This window comes from Ipomoea nil, unplaced genomic scaffold (genome assembly GCF_001879475.1).
Source record: "Ipomoea nil cultivar Tokyo-kokei standard unplaced genomic scaffold, Asagao_1.1 scaffold2942, whole genome shotgun sequence".
In the NCBI taxonomy this organism is placed as follows: Eukaryota; Viridiplantae; Streptophyta; class Magnoliopsida; order Solanales; family Convolvulaceae; genus Ipomoea; species Ipomoea nil.
This window is the reverse complement of record NW_017619370.1, coordinates 1,103,749-1,117,663: the sequence shown is the minus strand read 5'-3', so window position 1 is coordinate 1,117,663 and position 13,915 is coordinate 1,103,749. Positions and strand designations below refer to the sequence as shown.

Sequence of the window (13,915 nt, the reverse complement as noted above, 5' to 3'; positions counted from 1 at the left end):
GTATTTTTTAGGTTAGAAAATAGAAGGGTAATTTTGTTTCAATAGTATCTCTTTTTATTCCCAACCAATACAGAATTGAAATACCAAGGGGCATGTGATTTTAATTCCATAAAAATGAGGGAAATGCAATTTCGCAAAATTAGGTGGAAATGGAATACTAATTCTGTCCAACCATGGGTTGTTATTGTTATAAATAATGTATTTAGTATGGCCATTATTATTATTCATTGTGTAATGGTCATGTGATTAATGACTACATTATGTCTTCTGTTATATTTGTATACTAGTAGTTGCGCCCGTGCGATGCACGGCCATAATATTATGCCGAAATATATTAAAATTTGTTTTATTCACGATATATGGTCAATAAGGTTATAGACGTCACAAATACACAAAATTAAATATTTCATTGTAAAATAATGAAATAACAATTACAAATTATTAAAGATTTCTTTATAAACTACATTTTGAGTCTTATTTAAAAGACCTCTAGACTCCCCACATATTAAGACCGACCTTAAGACCATCTGGATTACTGACGCGAGAAACTGCAACATACAATTGGCCATGATTAAAAACAGGTTTTTTCAGTAACAAACCAACATGTGAAAGCGTCTGACCTTGACTTTTGTTGATTGTCATTGCATATGATAACATCAGTGGGAACTGCTTTCTTTGAAACTTGAATGGAAGTCTTGGATCTGAAGGAGTTAAATATAGTCTTGGTATCAAAACCTTTGTACCTGCGTTATTCCCAGCTATAATTTTTCCCTCAATAACATGATTTCCCAACTGTGTTACTATTAACCTTGTACCATTGCACAACCCCATCGAGGGATCTATATTTCTCAACAGCATAACTGGAGTTCCAACTTTCAGCGTTAGAGAGTGGTTTGGTACACCTGAACACCTCAAGCTATTTAAAAATTCTGTTGTGTGTACTTGTGATTACATATCAAAGTTTGACTCCGCCTTGCAAACAGAATCACAACTCAAGTATGTCATTGAAGCAGCTTGATTAATACCATTCATGTATTCATTGACCTCATCAACAACATCTAATGTTGGAGCTAATATAGCTCTATTCTCCAGTTGTCTTTCATCCATGTTCCCAGAACGGTACTCAGGAAATGTGCTTTCAACAATTTGCCTAATAGGATCAACCTTGTTTTCTAATACAATTGAAGACGGTATCATTATATTGCAATTAACACCATTGTCTTCACTAAGATTACCATCACCTAAATCCGCAATCCATTTGGCAAAACTATCTAACTTCTGAACATCCTCTTCATTAGTAAGACCTCGTAATCTTAAATTCTTGGTTAGACGAAGAACTTCACAATTATTCCACAGGTAAGATGAATTAATACTGGCTTGCACTATATCTTGTCTAGTACCTTTTGGAATAACGGGTAGAATTTGTCTAAAGTCTCTACCCAACACCACTGTTTTCCCGCCAAATGTCATTGTTGAGCTCCTTGAATTCTTGAAACGCATTAAATCTCTCATTGTTCGGTCCAATGCTTCAAAACAATGTTTGTGCATCATCGGAGCTTCATCCCAAATGATTAGTTTGCATTTGATTATCAATTCAGCAAGTGGACTGCCTTGCTTGATGTTGCAAGTGGAATCTTCATTAACAGCAATTGGTATAGTTTCCTGGAGTGTGCAGTCCTACCACCAGGTAGCAGCAATGAAGCTATACCGCTTGATGCTACATTTAGAACTATCTCGCCCTTGGACCGTATAGCTGCTGAAATTGTCTTCCACAAAAATGTTTTTCCTGTCCCACCATAACCATAAACGAAATACATTCCACCTTTCTCAGTTTCAACATCTGCCATCACCTTATTGTATATCACTAACTGTTCATCGGTTAGTTTCAGATGCAACGAATTATGTTGATGCAATAGATCTTCCCTATCATATGACATCTCCTCGAACAACAACCTGTTACCAGAAAACCAATCGTTGTTTTCATCTGGCATTGGCATAGGTGGATAATCTCATAGAGATTTGTTCCAAGCATTCAACTTCTCCATTTCAAGCAACGCAAAATTTTTTAAATGAGATTCATTTAGACTTAAATCTACAATATAAGAATAAAAAAACGTAAGATGTAAAGCTTTAAAAAATGGATATGAATAATTAATAATATAACAATAAATGTTACCTGAGACTGAGAGGTTCCTTCTAGAAATATATTGAGCATCATCTGATAAGTATTGCCAAACCATTTCCCAAACATTTTCTGGCTTGGACATTGAATTGGATGTCAGAAGTGTAACAAACAACTTACGTAGCGAATGTGCTAAAGACCAAGTTGCTGCCTCAGTGATTGCATCAACATACTCTTTATCATCTTTGATTAATCCGCGTGCATAACATGCATCTCTAAATGAACTGTATTGAACACCATCTACTTGTTTAATCTCATCAAATGAAGTCGGTCCACGAACTATATTAAGTAAACATCTAAGATAAAAAATCTCACCAGTATTTGGTGGCACATAAAAGATTCGACCAATTGCCAATTTCTTTGCCTAGGTTGCCATTCTCTTTTATCATTTTTCCAAAAAAATTTGGTTGGCATCTGTGAATAAGTCAACTCCCTCGCTGCCACGTACTTTTTATTAGCCTCAAACCAGGCAGTAAACATGCTTTGAGCTACTGTCGGTCGATTTACAACATCATTGACCAAATCGTCGTCAAGAAAGATTATTGATTGCTCATTGGGGAGATGAAAACTCAACCGCTCAACAGATGGATTCCTGAATTGTATGTCAAACGCAAAAATCCTCCACCCGGCCTCAGGGGGTGAAATATATCTACAGTCATAGTACATCTTGATTTCATCTATAATCTTTCAAGTAGATTCTTCCACCCCACTATTGTAGAATTCAGCTGTGACTCTATCATTACCCTTGTTGACGTACTTGAATAAGTACTTTATTGACCTAGATTGGTTGCACCACTCCACATTAATATGAGCCCTGTACTTCATAAGCAAATGTCTATTGTGTGGAACAACATATCTACTATCAAGGTCAATCCCATTTTTCCGTACTGTACGACCATTATCTCTACGCCGATATATTGGATATCCATCAAAATCCACTGTTGAGTTTTCAACAAATTTTTGGGGAAGAATTTAGAGCACATACCATTTATCATGCAAGGTGAATTCTTCCTAACTGCACCACATGGACCGTGAATCATAAATTCTGCTACAGCTTGATAATACTCAGGTTCGCACAATTGACTTGGAATCTCGGCAGATATGATCATGTCAATATCTTTAGGATTAGGGTAAGGGTTACTGTTGCTCAAGAATATTAAAATGTGTGCATGTGGCAGTCCCCTTTTTTGAAATTCAATGGTGTAAATTACTGCAAAAAACAAACAATGTGAAATTAGACCTTCAAAATTGCTAATTATTTAAAAGATATGTAACAATAAAAAATAATCAAATATATTGATGAAATCACCTAAATTACCTGCATCTACCACTCCAAAAATTTTCTCTTTCTGAATGTCTTTAATTAGTGCATTTAATTTCATTTTAAACACACGGCATACTATATATGGCCTATCTTCAGCTTTGAGTTTCCTTGGTTGCAAAAATCTTTAATGTGATCTATTGCATTCCACTACTGGAAAATACAACAAATGAAGGCGTCATGTTATACTTACTTACCTGGCTAACCGAGCGTTCAAGATTTCACAACTTTGACACAAAATTCCATTGGAATTTTCTATTTATGTAAGCTCTGTAATTTGTAAAATATCTGAAACGTAGCAAATAAATTAGATTTGTAACATTTACTATGTATTTCGCAGTTTCGTTAGCAGCTTTATGGAGGTATACTTCTGATTATTACTGCAAATTGTTATCTGCTTAAGACAGTACATAAGTATTTAAGTGCACTAACATGTTTTGTATTCAAAATCATTGTTTTGGTTAGAAATTATATGTTGTAAGACTTTGTATAGACTTAAGTATTTATTACTTAACTAGGACTATGTGGTCTAATGGTATCCGGGTTGGACTTTTATTTGGAAGGTTGTAAGTTCGAGCCTCAGTGGAGGTGTTATTAGCTCTTTGTGTTTCAGTAGGTTGAGAATAGATACTACAATGTAATAGAGCTAGTAGCATTCAGAAAAAAAAAGTATTTACTACTTGACTGTTTTGATTCTGTATTTAAGCTGTAGTCCTTTATTGAAATATTTATTTCAATTATTGATTGAAAAGAAGGAGTCTGTTTTTTAGCTATATAAACTACTTAATGTTTAGATATATTTAAGCCATGATATTTCAATTTGATATTCACTATGTTTTGTATGATATTCTTGATTTGGTTAACCTTCAAATGTTGGCTGACTTTCTATATGATCTATTATAAAGTAGTTTAGTATTTTAGAATGTCATGAAAAGATTTTGAAGCCAAGTTCAGATGTTGACAAAAATGAACTCATGGAAAAAAAATAGAACACAGCCAAAAAGGTGCTATTGAAGTAAAATAGGTCAGAAATGTATACCATGGTAATCATAGCTTTATTCTTCAATTAAAAACAAATACAGTTGGATCAAAATATCTAATGCAACTGATGAATGAACAAATTCCTTTATTTCAGGTGTATTGAAAGTTCAAGACCACAACAATAGAGATACTACCCCTCAAAGATAAGTACTTTTAAATTTCAGCTATCATGTTTCTTGCAGATCTGTTTCTTGTGCTTGCTACTTGATATCTGCCTGTTCATACCTGCAATGAGTTAGGAAATAGACAAACCACAACATAAAACATATAAAGACCATTTATAAGACTGTAAAAGAAAGCACTTAAACACAGTGCATAATATCCTTGTCAAACCATCACAAATCACACATAATATGTACTCAGTAGTACATATTATCAAAATCCAGATTACAAAAACACATGAGCACCCAAATCACCAATATCATATTGTCCATCATTGAACCACAAAACAGAAACTCAATTTTTCTCCTGTTTAACCAAAACAGCCTTTGCTTTCTTAACATCTCTACTTGATGAAAATTGATCAAGTAAATTCCTTTTTGATGACACTGCTTCCAGGGGTTCATCTTGTTCATCCACCTTTTGCTTCTTAGCTTGAATAGGATTGGGACTGCTTGCCTCATCACCCGATTCAGATTCCTGGTATAAATAAGAAAAAAAAATTAGTTAGACCATGAAGTAGTTAGTTTATTGAATCAAGTGACCATTAATTAAATACTTACATCAGACTCGGCATCTGGATCTTCTTCATTTAACATCCTTGATAGCTGATCTTGATCATCACTTAAACAGGGACAGTAGTGATCAATTAAATCTTCATCGTATGCTATTCCAACCACAGGTATAGCTATTGCTCGGTTCTTGAAGTGATCACTCTTAGCAGAAATCTTGAAGACCATAGCCTTATTACGGACTTCTTCCATACCGGTTGGGAGAGGAGACCCATCCTGAAAAAAACAAAACTGTTTAGTCAGCTTTCAAAACTTTAAAAAATATTTAGAAGACTGTCTATTAGTACTTTTTTTACTCAAGGTTTAAAAAAAATACCATTGAGTATTTGGTCCTTATGTCGAATGCAGTTTTTCCAATTATCTCGCAGCCCTCCTTGTCCCACAAAAGAAAAGGAGCATCTGTGATCTTATCACCTACCCTCACAATGAGCCTGTACCTTAGGTTTCCCTCTTGCCAGCTTGTGCCACATTTTAGGCATTGCAGAGTCCCATTCTTCAAATGCAATTTCCTAAAGCATCCCTCACTTCTACATGAATGGTAAAACCAATTGGTAGTACTCTCCACAGCAACAATCCTTCCAGGAACCCAGTAGTAGCCCTCCTGGTAGTTCAAATTAAATAAAATTGTTAAGTTAGGATTAAAAAAAATCAAAATAGAATGTTAAGGTTAAAGTAAGTTACAATGTACCTCGGCTCTTTCATAAAGATCCTCGATTGTAGTTACGGTTATAGGAGTTTTTGAACTCTCAGCAGCATTGCCATGAGACATGTGAGACACAGTCTGTGCACTTAGAGGTGGCCTGGTATCAACATTCAAACTACAAGGTAAAGAATTAAGATTAATTCATCATTGATCTAGGAAAGGTGATTAGAAATACAAATTATTTGGAATTGCCTGTCTTTAAATTCTTGGACTTCCTTGCAAGGGTGATTAAACCATAGTTGTGTAGCGTTGTATGAGCTTGAAATCCTGAATTCATCTACATATTACAAACACAAATTTGATTAGAAATAATCAATATAGATGTTAAAGAATATCTTATCATGAACTTATTATCCACTTTCTTTGCTCGACAGAGTTGGAGTAAAACAATCAAAGGACCTTCCACATGAGTTTTGAAATAATGCATGGCCGTATCAACATGTTGATCCCAGACAGTACACTTCAGATGATTGCCCCTAAAAATTAGTAAAACAGATTGTAAGTAGATAAAATATATTGTACTGATTAACTTTATATAGAGTTGATTGTTTATGCTTTTTACTTATATAATAGTTCATTAACTGCAGTTGAAACTAAACTATAACTTTTAGTGATATATAAAGAAGTCTTTAAGCAGTACAGTCAGAAACTGACCAAGATAAGTATTTTTGAATAATATATGTTTTAGCTTAATCACTTCATATCCACAGTTTACTTTAGCATGATTTATCACTTCAAGACAGTACACTTGCTTACATACAATCTTTATTTGAGATACAGGAAGTACATTTATATTGAGTTGATTGTTGAAAATGATTTGAGATGGGCACAAATATACAGCGGGAGATCAGAAACTTGGGTTTATCAAGGGATAATACAGATATGTAAGAGGTAAGTTAAAGCTACTTGATTGTAAGATCAATTAGTTTCTGATTTGAGTTTTAAAATTTAATTGTCAACTTTCAGATAGAAAATTTCTTATTTAATCAGTAATAATCACAGTTTTAATACATAAAAGCATGCTTTGAGATTGGCACAACTATAAAGTGGCTTGAGATTGGCAGAAATATACATTGGGAGATCAGAAACTTGAGTTCATCAAGGGATAATACAGATATGTAAGAGGTAAGTTAAAGCTCATTGATTGTAAGTTCAATTAGTTCCTGATTTGATCGAGTTTTAAAATTTACTTGAATCTGCTTGATAGTAAATTTCTTATTTAATCACAGTTTGAATACATAATAGCATGATGTGAGATTGGCACAACTATACAGTGGTTTGAGATTGGCAGAAATATACATTGGGAGATCAGAAAGTTGGGTTCATCAAGGGATAATAACAATATGTAAGAGGTAAGTTAAAGCTCATTGATTGTAAGTTCAATTAGTTTCTGATTTCAATTTTAAAATTTATTTGAATCTGCTTGATAGCAAATTTCTTATTTAATCACAGATTGAATGCATAAAAGCATGGGTTGAGATTGGCATAACTATACAGTGGCAGATCAGAAACTTGAGTTCATCAAGGAATGTTACAGATATGTAAGAGGTAAGTGAAAGCTTATTCATTGTAAGTTTTAAGGTCTATGTTTACTGTATTGGTGACAAAAAGATTTAACACACATGTCCATTTTATAAGCATATTATAATTAGGAAAAAAAATGCAAATTTTATGCAGTTTTATATGGAAATAAATTTAGAAAAGTAAGCATACTTACTGGCCATCTTCTATGAGAAAATCCACCAATTTGGAGGGAAATCCAGCTATAAGAATCTCTTTTGGAGTGTAGTACTCCACCACTCTACCAATCACATCTAAAATGGGAATAGAACAAAACAAAGTAAGATGAAAACATAGGATATAGGATATATAATATAGAGAAAAGAGGAATTAGAAATCATACCAATGAGATGCTTCTCAGATACATTGCAACTCATTAAGTCAATATAAGACTTAAGCCGAAACATTAGTAAGGGAAACCCCTTGCGCCTGTGTCTCTCAACAGTAGTCTCATGAGTAAATCTGATCATATAGCTATGATCAGTAGTTTTTTATTGGTAGTATTGGGATATGACTGCAAAATCTTTGATGGAATAAACCTTCCCTTCTTTCAAAAGTTTAGAATACTCTTCAACACACTCTTTAGGGATGTTCCCATGAATGTATGTACCCTATCAACAAAGAACATATATATTGACTGTCAAATTTTACATTTTTTGCAGGCAGTTGAAATCGAAAGAGAACTTACCTCAGCATCATGAAAGACACATTCCTGACTCTTGATGATATCCGAACTGTTGCGCCCTTCGGGTACCGTATAGGTACGAATCAACCATAGCCTGATAGCTTTTTTGTAAGTAGACAATTTGATGTCTTTGCCTAGAATAAAAACAGGAGCCATTTGCAGAATTCGGCCAGAAATTTGAAAGCAATGAAGAAAGATGAATAGCCAAGTTAGACTGAAGAAGATAAGAATGGTAGACAACGCAAGAGAACAATGGTAGAAAGCAATCAACTAAATACCAAGAATTTATAGAGGGTTGTAGAGAAGTTCCAAATGAGTCATGATCTCTCGCTTGCCCCCCAAATGAGACTACACATTGGAAGAACAAACGACACATGGGAAACTGTAATTACCCTTCATATATATATATATATATATATATATATATATATATATATATATATATATATATATATATATATATATATATATATATCCTGTATCTGTTGTATGTAGATCGTAATTGTATGTATTTGTATTTCTATTGTATTGTATTTCTAAATAGTTGTTCGTTTATAATGGTTGGAATTCAATTGTTGGCCGCCGCATTAATATCAAAGGCGACTGACCACATTCCCAGATAATTGGGACTGTGAAAAACGAATTTTAATCATAGATTTATAGATATAGATTTATTATTCTTCAATTAAGATACAAACTGAAATGATTTATTGTTATCGTTTTTTTTTTTTTTGATACCGAGAATCAACCGAAACGGCGTAGTATAGTTTGAGCGGGAAAATGGTGCCATTTCATTGGCCGAAATCTTATGGCTTTAATATCTAGAGAGATTATATATAGATGTGTTGTGGTTGTATGGAGAACACACAGATGAATGAAGAATGATCCACTTGCCTTGTCTTTTACTTTCTCTCTTGCCTTGTCTCTTACTTTCTCTTTCTGCAATTCCTTTGATCAATCACGTTTGAGCTAATGGGTTACAACACGTTATCATCAATTCAATACATACCTGGTGAACGGTAATTTTATAAGTTTTTTATGACCAAAAGTACATATGTCTATGTTTTCCTAAATCTATGGCTTTTGATAATCTGTATATGCTTACTGGTAGTACATAGTAGCAAGTTCTGCATATATTTCTTGTGTATTTTGTTTCTTTCTCCTATATACGGAACTTTTGTTTATATATTTTTTGTCCAACACAGAAAAAAGAGGGTTAAATATTCTGTGCATATATATATATATATATATATATATATATATATATATATATATATATATTTCCATTCGAATCTATCTATATATAATTTGGTTTTTTTTTCTTTGCATATGTATATCTTTCATAAAAGAAAAAGAGATGAACCCAGGTTTTCGTCCCTTTGGTTTTCTTCGAAACCGTTGTGCGTTAATTGCCTTTTAATCTAATAAATTAATGCCGAGAAAGCGTTAATTAATCCTAATTTTGACTTAGGGTTTATATTTTATTTGAACCCAGGTTTTGGGGGCAAATTATGCTATGCATCCGTATGCACCATGCATGGTGCATATGGATGCAAAAACGACGTCGTTTTGATGCAAAACGCGCGTCTTACTTAAAAAAATAAATCAGTTTCGATTACCAGTAAAATTCAGGCCAATGTTAACAAAGACTTACTAATTTGTTTTTTTCTGCACAGTTATGGCTAAAGCATCACGTTTAATTTAATCATTTGAACACTAGCAACAGTTGCTTCTAAACTTGTCAAAAAAAGTCTCCTTTGATTCTGAATTATTATGGATTTATGGACATTTTTCAAATGATAAGATAGCAAATCAATTTCCATAGTTTTAAGCTTCCATATATTAATGCACAGAAAGATAACTATACATAGCCAATTCAATGGAAAAGCTTAAAATTGGTGGGTCATCATCTACTTTCAAGAAAAAGCCTGTTATCATCATTGTGGTTGGAATGGCAGGTAAGATTAACTTTGAGAGGCCTTCATCTAATTTGAAAAATATATTTTTGATCTTTGTTATACAAGAACTTGTAATGTCTGTAATTCTCTTGAACATTGGCAAAAATGTTATTATTATTATTATTATTTTTTTACTTTATCATACAAAGACTAGTAATATCTGTAATACTTGAAGACTCTGAATCATAAACTATTGTTAACTAGGTAGTGGGAAAACTACACTTGTTCATTGGCTGGTATGTCACACGTATTAGGACTCTATTATCCATATTAGACTAGGACTATATTATTCGTGTTAGACTAGTATAGGATTCTATCTAGCATCTCTATATATTCGCTCCCTGTACTCTCAGTCATTATCATTGAATACAGAAAATATTTTCTCATCTGGTATCAGCTAGGTTTTTCCATGGAAAATATCGGTGTTAATGACAGATCTATTCTTGGTTCCTTTGAACGGACTGTTACCGAGATTCCTACGATGCCTGCGAGTGGTAACCTCTCATCGGCTCATCACTTTGTTTCGTTAAAGTTGACCCCCCGAAATTATCTATTATGGCGGACTCATATATTTTCTGTATTCAATGATCAACCTGCCGTGCCCGTAGCCAGGTTCGACCAGCACCGCGATCAGCCCGCCTCTGCTGAGCCGTCCGTGACCGAGTCCGAGCGGACAGTCACGGACCAGCCACCTGGTCGGCCAAGAGGTCGACCCCGTGGTCGATCTCGTCCCGTTATCTCACCCGTTCGGTCTCATGGGATGAATACGCGGAGCTCGGGGCCGCATGATCATGTTGCTGTATCCACTGATGTCACTACTGAGCCTACATGTTTTACTCAAGCGGTCAAATTTCCCGAATGAATGGATGCAATGGTTTTGGAATTTAATGCCTTGGTGCACACCAATACATGGCGGCTCATTCCTTTTAAATAAGGTATGAATGTGGTTGGCTGCAAGTGGGTGTTTAGAACCAAGAGAAAAGCTGATGGTTCGGTTGAGCGTTACAAGGCTCGATTAGTTGCCAAGGGATTCAATAAGGTTTCCAGTGAGGATTTCTTTGAGCCCTTTAGTCCCGTGGTTAAACCGACTACGATACGACTTCTCATATCCTTAGCTATTTCTCGTGGATGGACTATTCGACAGTTAGACATTCACAATATACTTTCCTAAATGGCAATCTTGCTGAGACGGTTTATATGCGCCAGCCCCCTAGCTATGAAGACAAAACGATGCCCGGACACGTTTGTCTCCTTCAACTTTCTTTGTATAGGTTTAAGCAAGCTCCCCGTGCCTGATTCACGGGATTGCGCCACCTTCTGCGCCCAAACTCTGGTGTGATAATCTGGGAGCTACTTATCTATGTGCTAATTCGGTGTTTCATGCTCGCACCAAGCACATTGAAATCGACTACCACTTTGTTCGTGATAAACAGATAAAGTAGCAAAGAAGGAATTACAAGTCAATTTTATTTCTACTAAAGATCAGATAGCGGATATTTTTTTATACTAAGTCTCTTTCGTCTGTACGTTTTAATTTACTCCGTTCCAAGCTCAATGTTTTGGCTGACCAAACTTGGGCTTGAGGGGAATATTAGGACTCTATTATCCATATTAGACTAGGACTATATTATTCATGTTAGACTAGGATTCTATCTAGCATCTGTATATATTCGCTCCTTGTACTCTCGGTCATTATCATTGAATACAGAAAATATATTCTCATCACACGATGGCTTCTAATATTCGAGGTTATGTTATGAACCTCGATCCTGCTGTTTTGACCCTTCCATTCGGAGCAAATATCGACATAAGAGACACTGTTCGCTACAAGGAAGTCATGAAGCAATTCAATCAAGGGCCTAATGGAGGAATACTAATTAAACTTGTTTGCAACAAAGTTTGATGAGGTGAAGCTTTTAGTTTTGCTCTTGAATTTTATCGTTAAACACCGTTGAACAAGTTTTCCCTCTTTGCTTGCAGTGGTGTTTGGGCCCCTTCTCTCTTCTGAGTACTTTTATGCCTTTTTTGTAAAAATATAATGTTTCTTGTAAATGCATAATTTATCTGTATATATTATACTTGTCCTCTAGCTAGGATAGATGAATTGAATGGCCAAGTATGCAACTAATGGAATATTATATCCTTCTAGTCTATAGAATATCTGAGTCTTGACTGGGATCTATACTCCGATCCATTCTCTACCACAGCTTAACCACAAATGCTATAAACTTTTCAAACTCAATAGGGTGTTGAGGAATTGTTCCAGAAATCTTTGTACACACTGCTCTTTTGGAATGTATGAATAATTATCATTTTCCAACCTCTCTTTAGGGATGAGAGTGCACAGCCACTTCCCGCCTACTAATCTGGTTATATAGTAATCCATTAGATTTGATTTCTGCATTGCTCAATTTTAGAGCTGAAATTGACAAGAGACTGGCGGAGAAGCAACAGTTGGAGGAAGAACGCAGGGTGGAGAACATGGAGAAGTCTCGGGGAGAAACTGTGGTATTGAACACTGGCTTAATGGAAGAAGATGAAGAGGATGAAGATCTGGAGGAAGATTTTGAGAGATTCGGCGTGGATGATGATGATGATGATGGTGGCATAAGTGATGAGGATGAAGAAATTGGAAGTTTTTCTTTCTGATATGGCAAAAGAAAAGTTTGTATATTACTGATGGATGAAAGTGAACTGGACCAACGTACAAGAGACGTAAATGTCAGTTTTGCCCTTATGCAGCGATAATTTGGTCCTCACTCACACACTCATTTCGCACTTGCTCTAGACTGGACGTGAAATGACTATCAACATTTTAACGTGAGATGTACTAAAATGTTCACATAGTACAAAGCAAATATTGATATGGTATAATGTAAGTTAACGTCTATGGTCAAATTCCTCGTTAAAATGTTCAACCGGTTGATAAATATGATTACATTGACATAATTTGTAAATATAGTATAACTTCGTTACATTGACATAATATGTAAATATAGATTGATTTTAATTTTTAGAATATTGTAAATAGTTTTATTAATTATATTCAATTTAAAATATTAGGGGGGAAATGACTTATACCAAAAGTTGGCAGAAGTCATTTCCACAGACCACAACAACATCGATGAGTACAACCCTGGTCTGGGTTCTTACATCGACGAGCACAGCCTGATTTGGTTTCCCCCGGAAACCAGAGCAGTTCTCTGGTTTTCACCACCGGTCAGTTCTCTGGTTTCCGGCGAAAACCAGTACTCTAGTTTTTTTTTTTTTAATTATTTTATTTTTAAAATGTATAATAAATAACATTATTTTTATATTATTATAAATAAAGAAATAATTATTTTAGTATACATTTTCGAATAATAGATGTGATAGTTTTGTTTCAATGGAATTGAATTTCATCAATGTTTAAAAATTACTCCATTTTATGAAAGAAAAACAGTAATGAAAAAAGTGTTACAAAACAAAACAAAAAAATGTGGATAGGACTAGAACTGCTAATTGTCCGCAGATAGCTAGAGTGGTTGAGTATTGATGCCAACTGCATTAATTGCATTTATTACTTATAGGAAAATTGTACATCTAATTGGGGAACCAGGTAACAAATTTTAATTTTTAGAGTGTTCAATATTTATTTTTGACATAATTACTTAATTGATTTTTAAAATTGTGTTTATACTTTTAATAGGGTCTTAATTATTTATTTATAAGAACGGAGTCACAAAAATTTTAAA

At 34.4% G+C, this 13,915-nt stretch overlaps 3 protein-coding genes across 3 annotated transcripts; all 3 read right to left on the bottom strand.

Annotated features, from left to right (window-relative positions):
- Positions 1-948: 948 nt before the first annotated feature.
- LOC109162438 lies at positions 949-1,512 on the bottom strand. The gene has a single exon (XM_019311140.1). It carries the CDS (start codon positions 1,510-1,512, stop codon positions 949-951), a length of 564 nt encoding a protein of 187 aa, XP_019166685.1.
- Positions 1,513-1,589: 77 nt separating this feature from the next.
- Positions 1,590-3,564, bottom strand: LOC109162437. Its single transcript, XM_019311139.1, has 6 exons — positions 3,501-3,564; positions 3,168-3,392; positions 2,940-3,120; positions 2,631-2,831; positions 2,177-2,478; positions 1,590-1,984 (listed from the first exon to the last, which is right to left on the bottom strand). Exons 1-6 carry the CDS (start codon positions 3,562-3,564, stop codon positions 1,590-1,592), a joined length of 1,368 nt encoding a protein of 455 aa, XP_019166684.1.
- Positions 3,565-5,000: 1,436 nt separating this feature from the next.
- Positions 5,001-8,379, bottom strand: LOC109162436. Its single transcript, XM_019311138.1, has 10 exons — positions 8,227-8,379; positions 8,078-8,149; positions 7,882-7,891; positions 7,696-7,792; positions 6,378-6,454; positions 6,171-6,255; positions 5,964-6,093; positions 5,592-5,876; positions 5,267-5,491; positions 5,001-5,183 (listed from the first exon to the last, which is right to left on the bottom strand). Exons 1-10 carry the CDS (start codon positions 8,377-8,379, stop codon positions 5,001-5,003), a joined length of 1,317 nt encoding a protein of 438 aa, XP_019166683.1.
- Between the last annotated feature and the right edge of the window lie 5,536 nt (positions 8,380-13,915).